Source organism: Epinephelus lanceolatus, chromosome 3 (assembly GCF_041903045.1).
Source record: "Epinephelus lanceolatus isolate andai-2023 chromosome 3, ASM4190304v1, whole genome shotgun sequence".
Taxonomy (NCBI): domain Eukaryota; kingdom Metazoa; phylum Chordata; class Actinopteri; order Perciformes; family Serranidae; genus Epinephelus; species Epinephelus lanceolatus.
In genome coordinates this window covers 19,226,895-19,245,181 of record NC_135736.1, presented here as the reverse complement: position 1 = coordinate 19,245,181, position 18,287 = coordinate 19,226,895, and the positions used below count along the sequence as shown (strand labels likewise).

General features: G+C 39.5%; 1 protein-coding gene across 1 annotated transcript; it reads right to left on the bottom strand.

The window, feature by feature from the left end:
• Positions 1-217: 217 nt before the first annotated feature.
• On the bottom strand, positions 218-16,715 carry LOC117250821 (polymeric immunoglobulin receptor-like). Its single transcript, XM_078166594.1, has 14 exons — positions 16,516-16,715; positions 15,915-16,241; positions 15,450-15,770; positions 14,958-15,257; positions 13,380-13,475; positions 11,885-11,983; positions 11,713-11,783; positions 9,617-9,785; positions 6,998-7,327; positions 2,778-3,077; positions 2,542-2,634; positions 2,234-2,329; positions 2,082-2,137; positions 218-996 (listed from the first exon to the last, which is right to left on the bottom strand). The coding sequence occupies exons 1-14, from the start codon at positions 16,556-16,558 to the stop codon at positions 847-849; spliced, it is 2,451 nt and encodes an 816-aa protein (XP_078022720.1). The 5' UTR covers positions 16,559-16,715; the 3' UTR covers positions 218-846.
• Between the last annotated feature and the right edge of the window lie 1,572 nt (positions 16,716-18,287).

The window sequence follows — 18,287 nt, the reverse complement described above, 5'->3', positions numbered from 1 at the left end:
ATGATTTACTACAAGGTGGCAGCTCTGCAGTGGGCTATTTATAATTATTCAGTACTTGCACTTTGCAACGTTGGTGCTGAAAGCAAATGAATCCATCCACAGGTTATTAAATCCTCTATTTTCCTCCAAGACTTAGAGAGACTCCAGGCCTAACGTTTAGCAAAATTTAGAGGAAAAGACACCAGGTCGTAGACATATGACACATTTTAGTCAGTGAAACATTCAAACATTTTTTAATTTGATATATAGGTTACACATTTTTACAAATGTAGAATGCAGTAATCACTTTAGGCCAACTACAATGACAAATGAAAATCCTGATGTTAAAAAATAACCATTATTCATTTCCAGATAATTTAATTCGAAGCCACAGGGAGCTACTGGAGAGGGTCTAAAGAGCTGCATGGCGCTGCAGAGCTGCAGGTTGCCTACCCTTTTTCTAAATTATATACTTCAGTGTTTAATTTCTCATCCTTTTAGTTTACCAAAGCACCGTGGGTCCTGAGCTTACACTCCTGTTGACCCCAAAACATCAGCAGAATGACTGTATGAAGGGACAGTGTTGTGCTGACAGGGATCATCACAGTCTGGTACAGAAACAGCACTGAACAGGACCACAAGGCCCTATTAACACTTAGAAATCATGATAAATGTGAAAGTAAAAGAGCCTGAGCAAAATCAGAATAAAGCCATGAATATGAGTTACAGCACCAAATATCTCTCATGGTATAGATTAATCACAAAGGCCAACCTGGTCGAGACAATAGAAAGGTATGAACACAATTAGACATGAATGTGTGTTGGTCAGCTGCTCTCTGAGACAATACAGACACTGTTGAGCTGTTGTTACAGATTACAGTAGATATCCTCTTCCCTGGTGATGTTTTGATACACAGACTCTTGTTGGTCTTCACCTGCCTTGTTATGGTACAACATGCTCTGTTGCTTGGAGGAGCCCATGGTTGAGCACGCTACATCTCCTTGAACTTCATACGTCTAAAAATAAAAACAAAAATTAAACACAGATGAACAAACAGGTACAGTTACACTTAAATGTGTGGCATGTTTAGCTGAGTGCCAGAGTTAGGAGACTCGAGTCAGATTCGGGTCACAGATTTGAGGACTTGAAAGTTGCATGACAAACATTGATGAAAGATTCAACTCGACTTGGACTTGGTGTTAATGACTTGAGACCTGCTTGACAAAGGTGCTGTGTGTAACTCTGGAGGAACACAGTTGATTGTTGAGTCTCATTCCCAGATCGTCAAATACCGATGCTTTGTGCTAATGGTTCAGTCAGATTACCAACCCACAATGCTGATATTTGGCAACCGGGGAATGAGACCGAATGAGTGGGGCAGCAGGCCAAGCAAAGCACCCCAGACATCCCTCTCCCCAGCAACGCCTTCCATCTCCTGCTGGGAGACCCCAAGGCGTTCCCAGGCCAGATGAGATATGTAATCCCTCCATCTTGTTCTTGGTCTGCCCCGGGGCCTCCTACCAGTGGGACGTGCCTGGAACACCTCTAACGGGAGGTGTCCAGGAGGCATCCTGATCAGATGCCCGAACCACCTCAACTGACCCCTTTCGATATGAAGGAGCAGCAGCTCTACCTTGCGCTCCCTCCGGATGTCCGAGCTCCTAACCCTATCTCTAAGGCTGAGCACAGCCACCCCACGGAGGAAACTAATTTCAGCTGCTTGTAGCCACTATCTCAGTCTTTCGGTCACAACCCAGAGCTCATGACCATAGGTGAGGGTTGGGACATAGATGGAGCAGTAAATCAAAAGCTTCACCTTCTGGCTCAGCTCCCTTTTCACCACGATGGTCCGGCACAGCGCCTGCATCACTGCAGAAGCCGCACTAAACCACCAATCCATCTCAAGCTCCATTCTACCCTCGCTCTTGAACAAGACCCCAAGATACTTGAACTCCCTCGCTTGATTGTGTAAATGTCTTTAATTTGGTCAACATAAAAGGCCTCTGCTACTTTTATGTTTTCATTGGGGGCACAAATGCACACGTAAATATTGAAGGGGACCTGTCCCTTGCATGAAATCTACACTTATGGTCCCACCCACCGTCTCTTCTGCTTCAGCAGTCTTTGTTATATTTCTGCTCAAGCTGACTTCTTGTCCTGGAGACACACAGGTACACAACACAATGTATGGAGTCATAGATAGAGATTATAAATGTGTGTGTTTGAGCATGTTGTGTGTAATGCATACTGTACCTTTCCGGTGGCATTTATAAATTACGACCAGGGTAAATGCCAATATCAGGAGTACAGCAAGTACAACAAAAACCACTACGAGAACAGGTGAAACATCTGAAAAAATACAGAACAAAGTGAAGTACACTTCCTGAAAACACATATTTAGTCTTCTACTCTGTGTGTTATCACAGTCTTGAGCACTAAACAGCAGAAGTGGCACCAAACAACCAGAATGAGCTCTCAGCATTTGTTTCATGTTCCTTTTTCATGTTAAATAAGGACATCAGCTCACAGTTGGCTCGCCATATGGACACACACACACATACCTTTGATGTGTTTGTCAGGGATAAGTGTTGATTGTGATCCAACAGGTTCTACAGTGATGTCAGGGGTCACAGTGCTGGTCAGTGGTGGAATGACTGTCAGAAAAAAAAAGATCCTTACGAATGCTGTTATTTTTAATTTTCTATTTATTTCCACATGGACAAAAAGAAGAAAAAAGTACTTTTATTTTTAACTTTTCAGCCGTGTGGTTTCTCTGTTGCTCTTTTCATAGTCTTACCTAGTGACAGCTCAATCTGTGTGTAGTCAGCAGGACTCCACTGTGGGTCTGAACCACACCAGTATGTCCCAGCATCCCTTGCTCTCAGCTCCGTGATCAGCACCATGAAAGAGCTGGAAGAAACGTCATCTTGCAGCGTGAACCTGCTCTGACTCGTCACCATGTCTGTACAGTTGTTGCGGTGGTCTCCCTTACAGAGGAACTTCCTGTTATGCCTGTGTTGTGGTGGGTATGGACACTGCATAGTTCCTGGACGTCCCACAATGCCACTCAGTTTGTTTGATTTCACACAGCACCACACTGTCAAAAAAATAAAAAATAAAAAAGTATGAGCCAAATTATTTAAAAAACTAATAACATATCTGCTATTTTTTCCTTTTTCTCCCCATACAACGTTTTTAAGGCATTTTATACCTTTATTAAACAATAGAGAGATGACAGGAAAAGAGTTATAGTTACTGAGAAAAAATATACAGTCTGTTTTTTGAGGTCTCAAACAGGGAAAACAAGGTTTTATATTACTATTTGTTAATAAAATCGTTACACAATAACAATAACCTTTTAAGCAGCTTTGGTTACTTTTCAGATTGCAGTTTTCCAAACAACCTCTTCAGGAAATAAAATTATAACAACATCTGAGCCATAAAAATGAGTTTTAATTAACGTTAAACTTCTTTATTTTTCTTTTTAAAGAAGACAGTTTTACCTTATTAAGGCTCATTTATGCTCCCTTTACGTACGAAAATGTATACGTCCGTTTCAAACGATGTTACCGTCACTGCCCACATACTTCCACGCGCCCTTTACGTTGGCATGGATGTTAACCAATATATCCACCAGGAGGCAGCCCAGCGTCAAAAGTTTATGACAAAAACAAACATGGCGACTGTGGAGGAGATATTGATAATGTACCTCTTGCATAAAGGACAAAAACAGAGGCAGCATTGTAGGAGGCGGTGGTCGGTGAGGCCGTTAAATACATCGCAATTGGAGGACGGAGAATTCTTTTCTCTAGTACTGCCGATGAGAGAAATTGAATTGTTATTTCTTCTTCGTGTCTCACTAGAGCTACGTCCGGATCCATATTTAACGTTGAGCATAAATGAGCCGTTACAGTGTGGGCTGTAACTATATATAACAATATGGCGGCTTGTTCACTGGCTGGCTATGATGTCCGTCACAAATCTTTAGCTACATAGCGCCATCTTGTGGGTCAAATTACCTATGTCAGCATTTACCTTGGTCTATAGGTCGCACCGGTCTATAACCCGCACCCAACTTTTCAGATGAAAAAAAAGGGAAAAAAAGTGCGACTTATACACCGAATTTTACGGTAGGTATATACATCATCAAAAGGAAAACAACATCAAAAGAAAAGACGATGGCGCAAAGCAACAAAACAACACATTCTCACTCCGACCTTGTCCCATATTGACGTTTTGGTCATGGACTTTCCACGTAACGTGAAAAGTACCCTGGGTGTGTTGGTTGATGACGTTCTGGGACACTGTGTGAAGTCCTGCCTGTTACATGCAATGTCTTCTTTTAAAATACTTTTCTGTTTTCACAGGAAATTTAACGTTTACATACAGTCTCTTTCAAACAACGCAATACGTCAGTACAACACTGCAAATTGATGTTCTTTTTCCTTCAGCAACAAACAGACATGGTTGGGTTAAGGCACTAAAAGCATGTGGTTAGGTTTAGGAAAGAAGAACAGGGTTTAGCTTTGGAATCTTACTGGACGCTAGCACCGCTCTCTTGGGTGAAGGTCAGTGTTTGTTGGACCCATCCACCACCCTTTCCACTTGGCTGATTCGGACTTCCACTGCCTTAACTTTCATTCTTCTCCTGCTGGGTTTAGCCTGACGCCATGAGTGCTGTTAAACTATAACAGCAACCGGTCGAATATCATGCTGACGCTAAAGGATGCCTTTTTTGTTGGATTCTGACGCTGCAAGTCACTGCCCAAGCGCTGGATTTTGACAACTTCGGAGTGAAACCGGGCTCAACAAAAGCATCCTACATAATCAGATCAAGGATCGACAATGTGCAGAGCATTCATTTACCATGTAGCACTGAAGAAAATCAAAATAAGTACTAATTTAAAAAAAAGAATTTCCCCTCAGGGGATTAATAAGGTATATTAAATTAAATTAGAATTAAATAAAATTAAAAAATAAAAAAATAAACAAATTGTGTTGCCTTTTCTTGAAGGCTTTTACAAAAAGATGGCAATCTTGAACACATCAAAATTAAACAACCATTCTAGCATTCCATATATTTACACACACCATATTATTTATTGTTTGTATTGTCTCAAAGCGGCTTCTTGGTGCTGTGGAAAACAACAGCATATTTAATAAGTTTCATTCTGGTACTGCCCTTAACTGAACAGGAAGGAAATTTTGTGTGTCCATCAACAACATCTTGTCATCCATTTCCAACATCAACTATGGTGTGCCTCAAGGACCAGTCCTGGGTCCAAACTTGTTCTCATTATACATGGTCCCCTTGGGTGATATCATCTATCTACATGGTGTCTCTTTCCACTGTTATGCAGATGACACTCAGCTGTACCTCCCTGTTAAACCTGCTGACCTCAGCATACTGAGCTCTCTACAGGACTGTTGTTAAATTTTCTAATAAATGAGAAATCCTTGTAATAATAATGTAAAACAGATACTGCCATCCACTAGTTACCTGTCACAACACATACAGCCTGCTGCAGGAATGTTAGATAGTAATTTATGTTTTGAACAGCATGACACTCAGCGTGTCCAATCATACTTTTATCACCTCAGAAATATTGCTAAAATAAGCTCTAGTTTAAATTTTAGAGATACGGAAACATACTTAGAAACTGTATACATGTATTTATCTCTTCGTGTCATGGTTATCGCAACAGCCTTTGTTCCTTTTTTAATCAAAAACCTTTACACTGTTCAGAACTCAGCAGCAAGGCTTTTAACCAAAACCAAGAAGCACGACCACATCACACCAGTTTTAGCCTCTGTACATTGGCTTCCTGTTTGTTTTAGGAATGACTTTAAAATGTTATGTATTACTTTTAAGACTATTCTTGGCCTGACTCCAGACTACAGTTCAGACCTGTTAGTCCCTTAAGAACCTCTGCGTAGTTTGAGATCATGGGGCAGAGGTCTTCTGCTTGCCCCAGAGTCCAGACTGAACACTTAAGGGGACAGAGCTTTTGCAATCAGGGTCTCGAGGCTCTGGAATGACCTGCCTAAGGAGATAAGGCTGTCTGAGTCACTGGCTTGTTGAAGTCTTTCCAAAAAATATACTTCTGAGTTTGTCTGAGCTGTCTGTCTATTTTATTGCTATCTTATTGATTTTTTTCCCCCAATTATTATCTTGATTTTAGTTTTGGCCTTCCTTATTTTATCTTTTACTTTGATGACATTTTATGACGTTTTATCACCTTGTGTTTTAAATGTGTTTAGTTTTATTGTACACCACTTTGTAACTGTGATTTGAAAGGTGCTATATAAATAAAGTTTATTATTATTAGCCAAGTTGTTCGTGTTGATTTCCAATTTGCTCTTGTTCTTTTTGAATAAATACAATAAACATAAAAGATAATAATACTTTGTAAAGAACAATCATTTAAATGAAACAAAAAAGGTCAAGACATGAGCAGTGACATAATCTGACAACAGTAACATAAAATAAAGTTAGAGCTAAAATAGGACTTAAATGAAATATAGTATTGGGGGGAAACTATCCACGAATCTAAATTAATCTCTATAGGGAACAGAATCACACAATGGACAGAATTTTATACAGCATTGTATTGTGAATAAGTGTTAATGTGCAATACGCGTGCAAGACTAACTCCTAACATAGTGCAGTTCCTCTTATTGCTGAGAAAGGTAACAAAGTGGAGTTGTATAATGTAATATATATAAACAAAAACAGCAAAAGACAATATGGAAAACTGATCTAAAGAGATAGTTTGACTTAACACAGTCAGATTTTGACGAACAAACGGTTAACGGCATATTGAGATCAAGATTAAGATGTAAATCAGTATGACGTTTTATGATTATTTGCATTATATTAATTATTAACAATACAAAACAATCTTTTAATTACTTTTTTTATATTATTAATTATCAAATGTGGGCAGCTATGTGACATACAACATAGCATATCATAGCAAATTGGCATCATGAAGTGATACAAATATCTTTATTTACCTGGCAATACCTCAAGTTTTACTTCAGCAGGGTAGACATCCTTAAAAGCCCTTGTCACCCCACACCAGTATGTCCCAGTATCCGTACGTCTCAGATCAGAAATGGTCACTTTGACGATTCGTCTCTGTTTGTCCTCACGGAGGGAGTACCTGTTCCTCTTTGCTTGTGTCGTTGTAATTAGAACATCACCAGTGCTGCCACAGTCATTCTTGCACAGGTACTTCTCGTAAGACTCAAAACCCCCTCCATAGGGACAGGATACATTTACTTCTCTCCCCTCATATCCAGACACATGGATAAACCGTGCACTAGAAACACAACTCAGAGGGACTGCAGCAAGAAGACAACAGAACATAAAAAACACTGCTGGAAAAAGTCTTCATGTAATATATCAATATATTATAGTTTAAGTCGGGTGCACATATGTAAATTTAAAACTCAAAGTACATGTTGTCTGCATCATTTATTTTGAGTTTAGTCAAGATTAAGTTGAGCATGTTGGAGCATGTTTGTTGCTGGCGTTTTTTAATTTTTACATGTAATGTGTTAATGAAACTGATTATAATAGGCTAAAGCATTGCCAAGTCAAAGCAATCTTATATTTGTATTCAAATTTCTTTCAACAAAGCAAATACACTTACTGCACAGGAGGAACAGCAGGTTGTGGGGGCTCTGCATCTTCATGTTACTGCTGAGAAACAGAAACCACATCTAATGTGATCCGAATCAGTCACGCATCAGAGTGAATGTGTGAACTGCTAGACAGACAAAAAAAGTCTCACGTGGGTTGATATTAAACCCACAGTATGCGTTAGCACACCGAATGTTTCCACATCTGCATTCAGGGGAAAGGTTTGATAAAGCTAAATGACTCCTCACACACTGCAAACCCTCTATTTAGTCCTCTCAGTGCTGGTAAAAGACCACACAGTAACGAACATCTCACTTACATAATAGCACTTATCCTGAAACAGTCTGCATCCTAAATGCTTCACTGGTTGTAAACATGCACATGCATCGTAGCTTATAACTTGCATGGGCATGCTTGAGCCATATGGTTGCATTATTGTACTCTGTAATGTGGCAGTGTGTCTTTTGTGGGCTCTCCTATGTGCTTATATGCTGTTGAATGCACTAAAGCAAATTTCAGATCAACTGGTTGATATGGCAACCTTCTCAGTTCCTCACCTAAACCAACAGGGTCTGTATCATTATGAGATCGTCATATTGTTTCATATGTGTGAAAACCTCAGAACAACCTCATCATCGCTTCAAATAAATGTGGCCAAGAACAATAGTTCTTCAGGTATGTGTTGCCTCACAGCAAGAGGGCTCTGTGTGAACCTGCCTGTTCTCTGTGGGCCTGCATGGCCTTTTTCCGCCCACGGTCCAAAGACATGCAGGTTACTTGTTGACTCTCAATTGTCCGCAGGTGTGAATGTGAGCGTGAATGGTTGTTGTGTGTAGTTTAAGTGTTGCTAACATGTTTTAAACATGCGACTAGATTCCAAACTTTATGCAAACATTTATCTAAGAAAAGGAATAGTTTGTGTGAGCAAGTATCTTGTTGGCAAAGAATGTCAAAAATATCAAAAGTGGCCATAAAGGCAGGTGAAACATAACTATCTGACCATCCATTATCTGTAACTGCTTGTCCTACAGGGTCATGGGGCACTGGACCTGATCCCAGCTGACACTGGGCGAAAGGTGGGGTACACTCTCGACAAGTCAACAGTCAACCACAGTGTGAAACCTATCTCTGTTTTATTAATAGAGTGACATAAAAAGTAAATTAGACTGACTCAAAAAAGAAAAAAAAGCACACTAACGAGAAATATGACAGTGAGTTCATTTAAAGAGAACTACAGCGTGGGTTGTTGGATGAAGTGAGTCTCAGATCCAGTGTATTCCTGTGGTTAAAAAAAACAAGAAGAAAAATAAAGATATCTATTGATTAATGCAACAACTTCTGAATAAAAAACTGGATGATAATCCACTGAATTGTGTTTATGTCTCTTTTTTGTGTGTCAGGATACAGAGAGAGGCCAAGCAGTGTGTGTGTGTGTGTGTGTGTGTGTGTGTGTGTGTGTGTGTGTTTTCGCTCTCTATTAATGTCACTGGTGTTTACTGGCATGCTCTAATTTACTTTAATGACTCACTTGTTACTTCAGTTTATCAACTGACAATGTGGTGACATTGATTTCATATATAATTCATCAAGTGTAAAAACAAATAGTGATGAGTTGATTCATCTGGCTTTTTTATTTATTTATTCACTTTTATTTAAGATATATACAATAAACAGGAAGGTTACTTACATTTGGGATATTTAGGTAAAATGTTTATAAGGAGTGGAGGTAAGTTATATTAAAAAAAATCACAATAGTGAGTGTGAAGGTAATAAAAAGTGTAAAAATAAAGTATTAATAAATGATATATATGATGGTAACTATAAAACAAATCTGTGCAAGTAATTATATTACTGTAGTTTTCAGTTAGACAATGAAAAGGTTAGAGTCAGCTGTAATAATGTGTTTGTTAGCTTTTAACTGAGACAATAAAAAAACAGCATCATTCAGGTACAAATGTAACCTAAAAATGCAGATGTGCATGATGTTTATCTCCTATTGGCTTTAATGACAAAGTCATTACAGTAGATGTCATCTGTTGAGAAGTTTTGGTAGTCACACTCTTCTTCGGCATCACCCACATCATCATAGTGCTGACAGGCACTCTGCAGTTTGGAGGTCCTCTGCTTCGACAGTGCTATGCCTTGATTTTCATAAAGCTAAAATAGAATAAACAAAGAAGTGTGACTCAGATGAGAATTCATTAGAAAATGTCCAAATAATCAGCTGGTTGGTCATTTCATTTGCTCAGAAGTTTGGAAAACAGCTACGAATTTCCCTGTACAGTACATATTCATGACAACCACAGACATAATGTTCATGTTTCTGGTGACCTCCTGACCTTTCCTCTGATGCCATTATCAGGTCAGAATATTCACTTGTGACCAAGAAATATCAAAACCTAACAGACAAATTATTAATTCACTAAGCACATTCCTGCTCCCAAAAGGATGAACCCGTATCAGCGTATCAGCTATCAGGCTCCTCTCCTGTGGAATCATCTTCCTGTTACGGTCCAGGAGGACACTGTCTCCACATTTAAGACTAGACTTAAGACTTTCCTCTTTGATAAAGCTTATAGTTAGGGCTGGCTCAGGCTTGCCCTGTACCAGCCCCTAGTTAGGCTGACTTAGGCCTAGTCTGCCGGAGGACCTCCTATAATACACTGGGCACCTTCTCTCCTTCTCTATCTCTCTCTCTCTCTCTCTCTCTCTCTCTCTCTCTCTCATGTCCTGTTACTGCATCTTGCTAACTCGGCCATTCTGCATGTCACTAACTCGGCTTCTTCTGTGGAGCCTTTGTGCTCCGCTGTCTTGCAGGTTAACTTATATCGCAGCGGTGCCTGGATAGCGTGATGTGTGTGGTTGTGCTGCTGCCATGGTCCTGCCAGATGCCTCCTGCTGCTGCTGCTGCCATCATTAGTCATTAGTCATACTTCTACTGTTATTATACACATATGATTATTGTCACACATGTATACTGTCAGATATTAATACATACTTTCAACATATTGTACCACAGTAGCCAGAACTATAACTATAATATTATTACTTTCAATAATGTTGTTGTAAGCTACTGTCAATACCTGCATCTCTCTCTCTCTCTCTCTCTCTCTCTCTCTCTCTCTCTCTCTCTCATGTCCTGTTACTGCATCTTGCTAACTCGGCCGTACTGCCTGTCACTAACTCAGCTTCTTCTGCGGAGCCTTTGTGCTCCACTGTCTCTCAGGTTAACTTCTATCACAGCGGTGCCTGGATAGTATGACGTGTGTGGTTGTGCTGCTGCCGTGGTCCTGCCAGATGCCTCCTGCTGCTGCTGCCATCATTAGTCATTAGTCATACTTCTACTGTTATTATACACATGATTATTGTCACATATGTATACTATCAGATATTAATATATACTTTCAACATATTGTACCACAGTAGCCAGAATTATAATTATAACATTATTACTTTCATTAATGTTGTTGTAACCTACTGTCATTACCGTCTGTCCTGCATCTCTCTCTGTCTCTCTCTCCGTCTCTCTCTCTCCGTCTCTCTCTCTCTCTCTCTGTCTCATTGTGTCATACGGATTACTGTTAATTTATTATGCTGATCTGTTCTGTATGACATCTATTGCACGTCTGTCCGTCCTGGAAGAGAGATCCCTCCTCAGTTGCTCTTCCTGAGGTTTCTACCATTTTTTTCCCCGTTGAAGGGGTTTTTCCTTATCCGCTGTGAGGGTCCTAAGGACAGAGGGATGTTGTATGCTGTAAAGCCCTGTGAGGCAAATTGTGATTTGTGATATTGGGCTTTATAAATAAAATTGATTGATTGATTGATTGATTGATTGACTGATTGATCATAACCAACGTGACTGGGCCAAGTGTGTCTAAATATGACAGAAGATAGTCTAAAAGGCAGACTGCAGCGAAATTTACTAAGCACATTCATGATTTCCTGCATGAAAACAAACTCCACATACTCAGCCCGACTAATAGAAAAACCCTTGGTAAGTTGCTGTGTCCCACATGCTTATAATGTGGACTGTAATGAACATTGCAGTCTCTTGTTTCCACTGGCAAGACTTTTGTTTTCTTACATCTACTCCTCCTATCACTTCCTCTGTTACGGCTGCCTTGGTGTTGTCTCTGTTCATGTTGGCTCCAGCTCCTGGGAACACACAGCATAGGAAACGGTTGCACAATTTGTTCACATGCATATGTGTTTGCGTGTGTGCACATGGATCTGTGCATGAAATATGTGAAACATACCTCGCACTTTGGAACACTTGTATTTATAAACCACGACCAGAGCAAACGTCAGTGTGAGCAGCACAGCGGGCACGGCGAAAACCACAGGGTGTACACGTGCTGCATCGAGGAAAAAAAAAAAAGAAGAAAAAGAACAGAACTGGGTAAAAATATACACTTCCAAAAAAAACACATACCAGCTGCGCACTCCTCACATACAATATCTGTTATCACAATCTCAAGCACAAAACAGCAATAGTTTCAGAATTATATGATATTAATAGATTATGATTAGTGATACATTTATGTGTTCATCACTTTAATATACTCGGTAGCTTAACACATAATAATATATTATAGTGTATCAGTCGATTTATATTCTGTGTTAAATACTGAATCTATAAAGTAACTGGTAACTTAAGTTGTAAAATTAATGTAGAGGAGTAAAGATTAAAATATTTGCCTCCAAAATGTAGCTGAGTAGAAGTATAAAGTAGCACACAATGGAAATACTCAAGTAAAGTACAAGTACCTCAAAGTTACACATTAGTACAGTATCTGAGTAAACGTACTTAGTTACATTCCACCAGTGGTTACCTCTCAGCATTTGGTGTTTTCATGCTTCCTTGTTTTTTATGACTGGTCATTGTGTGTCGAAACACAATTGTTGGTTCCCACCAAGTGGCAGCCTCTGAGGCTGAGAAAAGAAGCCAACACAGAAGTGCCGAAGACTAGAGTTCCTTAAATGACCACTTGAGGCTAATGCCAGAAGCAAGCCAATCTTCACTGACGCCCATGTTAAAATTTACAGCTTTTCAGCAGATTTAAACATGTTTACAGCCTGGCACAAAAACATTTTGGGTCTCCATATCATTCAACATTTGTGACAACTGTACAGGAGCTGAATTTTTATATAACTCATACTCATTATATTTTTATTAAGGCTTAAAGTTATGCATATTCAAGGGTGTGGCTGCTTGAGTCTATGAGTCAGATCCACCCCTCACTCCTCCACAGCTCCACCTTCCACCACAAATATGGTCACTCCTTGTAGGAGCCAGAAAATGTATTTAACCCTCATTGTTTATTATTTGTTTAGGCTGCACACTTTCTTTTAGTCTCTTTCAATTCTGGTAGTAATTGACACAGGTGTGGGCGTGGTTTGACATCATTTTACCTGTCACTGGTGTGAAGACCTTTTAGACAAAGAGGGTGAGTTTTGGCTCCAGTATTTTGTGCTGACTGCAATCACGTAATATTTCTTATTTTGCTTTAATTATCCAGTTGTTTAATAAGCCACCATAAACGTATCTTTGGACTACAGTATGGATTTCTTTGAACGAGTCACAGTTAAGAGCCTGCTCAGGCTTTTTTCATTGATAGTAGTCGCTACACTTCTAACTCCAAAAATCCAAGATGGCAACAGCCAAAATGCTGAACTCCAGGTTTCAAAACGTCAGTCTACAAACCAATGGGTGACATCACAGTGGCTACGTCCATTATTTTACACACATACGTTTGATCTGTTGTCCAGGGACTGGTGTTGATTGTGATGCAACAGGTTCCACCACAGTGATGGTAGATCTCACAGTGCTGGTCTGCTGTGAAAAGCCTGTGAGAGAAGGTTTTTTTGTAAGTACTCTTAGCATATATTCTTAAAGGAAATGGCCACTTTAGAATGAAAATACAGACAGTACTTACTGACCCTCATGCCAACAAGAAGTCCAGTGTAGTTTTTTAATCCACAAAACTCATTTGGGGTATCGGAGGATAAAAGCTAGCCGGAATAACAGCTACACTTGAAGTGCATGTAACCCACATTCTGAAAATGTAATAAAACTCCGCTAATGCATTTCAAAAACGTCAGAAGAGCTCGTCTGTCGTAATCCAAGTGCCCTGAAGCCGCGGCATGCAAAATTGACTTGAAAAGACGTAATTTACTCCACTTTTATAGCATAATTTCTCACCGTGGTCAGTTAGCCTGCCCTGCAGGCGTGCTGTGTTTACATGGCAACTCGCGCCAGACTAGCTGATAGCTAGTGGTGGTGCTAATTCTTGAGTCTCGCCATGTAAACACAGCAGCCTGCTGACCACGGTGAGAAATTATGCTATAAAAGTGGAGTCTTTTCAAGTCAATTTTGCATGCCGCGGCTTCAGGGCACTTGGATTACGACAGACGAGCCGTTCTGACGTTTTTGAAATGCATTAGCAGAGTTTTATTACATTTTCAAAATGTGGGTTCCATGCACTTCAAGTGTAGCTGTTATTCCGGCTAGCTGTTATCCTCCGATACCCCGAACGAGTTTTGTGGATTAAAAAACTACACTGGACTTCTTGTCCGCATGAGGGTCAGTAAGTACTGTCTGTATTTTCATTCTAAAGTGGCCATTTCCTTTAACTTCAGCCATGCTAGCAGCAGGGCTCTGAGGAGAGCAGTGTGGTCAGCTGGTCGACCCACCAACCTGGTCCAGACTGAAATAGCTCAACAATTATTTAAAGGATTGAGATGAAATTTGGTACATATATTCAAAGTCCTCAGAGGATGAATCCTAATTGTTTTGGTGATCATCTGACTTTATATCTAGCACCACCAGCAGATCAAAAATTACACGTATCCAGTAACATGTCTCAAAATCTACCCCATGGATTGGCACAACATTTTGTATACAGACATTCCCAGATGATATGTCCTGATGATTTTGCTGATCCCCCCGACTTTTCTCGCCTTATCTCAGTGTACTTTACCTTTAGTGCAGTGAATATTACCATGCTGATATGCTAAGTTATGGTGGTGAGCAATGTAAACATTACACCTAAGAATCATACACTCTACAAATCAGGCTTTCAGTGGGGCTTTAATTAGACAAAAACTTTTGATTGAAACAAAGTTGTCAGATTATGTTGAAATACAGTGTATCCTTTCCTTGATAGAATATAAAGGCAGTTTTGCTATTATTTGATAGATCATAGTTTGGGAATCCACAGAGAAGAGCTAACTAAACTACAGGACACCAAGTTTACACAGCGGTGATCAAACCCTGATATAACTAACAGCTACAGTTATTTTTACCATCACATATATAGATGTACTTACCTAGTGACAGCTGAATCTGTGTGTAGTTCGCAGCAGTCCACTGTGGGTCTGAACCACACCAGTATGTCCCAGCATCCCCTGCTCTCAGCTCCGTGATCAGCACCGTGAAAGAGCTGGAAGGAACGTCATCTTGCAGCGTGAACCTGCTCTGACTTGTCACCATGTCTGTACAGTTGTTGCGGTGGTCTCCCTTACAGAGGAACTTCCTGTTATGCCTATGTTGTGGTGGATATGGACACTGCATAGTTCCGGGTTGGCCCACAATGCCTCTCAGTTTGTTCGACTTCACGCAGCACCATTCTGTCAAACAGAAGGAGGTGTTAATCAACACTGCAGCCTGTAATCAGCTCAAGTTAGAAACGTATGTGCATGATCACACTGATGTTGTTTCAGAAACCTTTTGCAATATTTTTCTTAAAATCTATTTTATAGATTTTGTTTGTCCCGGACAATTTAGAGGTTTATTAAAACATGATGAGGTATATCTCTCACCTTTGACCTCGAGCTCAAATGCAGAGAAAACATCCAGGCCAGGGTTCACACGGACACCACAAAGGTACGACCCAGAATTCTTTTGGGTCAGCTTGGTAATGATCACTGTGAATTTCTCCAACATCATGTCATCTGTAAATCTGAACTGTCCATTTTGTTTGTTGTCAGAGGTGATTACGGCACTCTCCAGACATGTGGAGGTTTGGTTTCCTCTGCAGACGTACTTAAGATTGTTCTGGTATTTAGACTCATACAGACAACTGATGGACACTGAACTCTCTTCATAGCTTTGGGTTTTGGTTGAATGATCACAACAGCTATCTGTGGTAAAATGAACATCACAGACTGTTACAACAGCAGATGTAAGTATTCAGATTACTGCTCTAGATAAGTAATAAAATATTGACTCTTACTCTACAATGCAGACATTTAGGACTGGTGTTTATTTATTTATTTTTCACGTACCTCGTCCTACTTCCAGCTTCACTTCAGTGTAGAGATCCTTACCAGTCCTTGTCACCCCACACCAGTATTTCCCAGCATCTGTACGACTTAGATCGGAGATGGTCGCTATGAAGACTTGTCTGTGTTTATCATCATAGATGGAGTATCTGTGCTTCTTTGCTTCTGTTGTCGTAATAAGAACATCACTGTCGCCACAGTCATTCTTGCACAGGTACTTCTCGTAAGATTCATAACCCTGTCCGTACCGACAAGAAACATTAACTTCACCCCCTTCATATCCAGACACATGGATCAACCCTGCTGCATGCCTCACACAGCTGAGAGCAACTGTATAAAGAAAAAAACATGAAATGTAATCACAACTTCTTTCTACAAATTTACATGTTTTTTTTCAATTTTAGCTTCTTATCAGATTATTGAATATATAAAGTATGTATATTTGAATCTGTTGTGATGTCTGTGACATCATGTTTATTTTATGCGCAGTGTTACAGTTGTATAATGAAATTACAAAGACCAATATCAAGGTGTATTCTTCCACATTGTATTTGCAGAAAAACATACATTACACACATTTACTAATTTAAACAAAATAACTTACTGCACAGGGTGATCAGCAGGCTCTTAAGGCTCCACATCCTCATGTTACTGCAGCCTAGTTTTGAAGAAATGGAAACTACAAAAGACGTGTGTCCAATATAGAAAATGCTACACCCCCCATATCTGTCAGCATGCCATGCAAGCTCTCTCACTTCCTCATTTAGATTTATAAAGTTTATCAACCTTAGACTGTCACAGTTACATCTGTTAAAAGAGGAAAGGTATGTGACTGATCTAATGTCGGTGAAACTGATAGAGTGGTACAAAAGAAACAGACTTACTTTTACTCAAATCAGGGGTGGGTATGATTTCATTTTTGAATAAAGTACAAACAGTTCCTTTTGGTTTTAGAGTTATTTAGAGAGGTGTATTTGCATAGGAGTTCAATCAAGTGTTCACACTGACACCACAGAGGGGCGCTCTATCCAACCTTATACCTCCAAGATGCACAGTGCATGAATGTAACTGTGCAGTGTCTAACATTTAATCCTAATATAAAATCTGCCCAGTGTTTAAATTAATAAACACGTTGTCTTGGACAGATATATTTTCACAATGTTTGCTTCTTTTTTTGAGCATTTTTCTTTTTTAAATTTTGAGCACTTACTCCTATTACCAGCATGTCGCTCTGAAATGAGAGATTCACACGTCTGCATTATAATACAGAAGAATAAAGTGGTGACCATCTTCTTTTTTCAAAATTAAATAATCAACTGATGCAGACTCAAATAAATGTAAATGAAAATCAGAATAAATTAAATCTATTTTTCAGAAGGTTCTCAAAATGTAAAAGTAGCCTATAAAACACACTAAATATTAATAACTTGTAGTTGTTATTTTACCTGTGTAGCTGTCATATCCCTCAGTAGGGCTGTAAACCTTTAATTTCTGATATCAACTACTAACGATGATCCAACATGACATCACACCAACTCTACACAAGATAGATTTATTCAAGTATTAAAGACTTTTGTCATTAAGAAACCTGTTGACACTCTCACAGTAGTAGTGTGAAAACTTGATTATGCTAACAGAATAATTATAGTCTCTTTCAGTGTAAATTTAACTGTGAGAAACAATGCAAGCTCTAAAATAATAATACTGTTAACAATACCATGAAATTAAAAGTAACTTAATTTTTAAGCAGTGTTTTACTTTATATGAATACATTTTAAAGGGGTGCATTAAAAAAATAATATTTGTAATTTTATTTACTAATGTGTTTGAGTTATAGGCGACTGTCAACAGATGGATAAAAAAAGAACAGTAAAAATGGAGGCAGAGATATTCTCACTTTTAGTCCCTGTAGAGTGCTGCAGGAATGAGTCCCAGATAAGAGATAGCATCTCACCACTCCTGGTTCCCTCATCTTAAAGTCAGTGGGTTTTTGGTTAGCTGCCTGAAATAAGGTCTGTAATTAACACAAGCTTAAGAGACTTTTAAGTTTTGTTCTACGACATAAAATTCATCAGTAAAAACGTCCCAGTCTCACTCCGAAGTCTCAAAATTCAGCGCTTAGGGAGTGACTTGTGGCGTCAGACACAGACGAAAAAAGCTGTCCTTTAATGTCAGCATGATACACAGCTGGTTGCTGTTATAGTTTACCAGTGCCTGGAAGCGTCAGGGGAACATGGCAGGACAAGAACGAAAGTCAAGGTAGCGAAAGTCCAAGTTGAGCGGGCTGGAGGAGTGGTAGATGGGTCCAACAAACCCAAACCCTCCGGTGTTTGCGTCCCTTAAGGTTATTAAGCCAAACCAAGCTCTTTTTTCTTA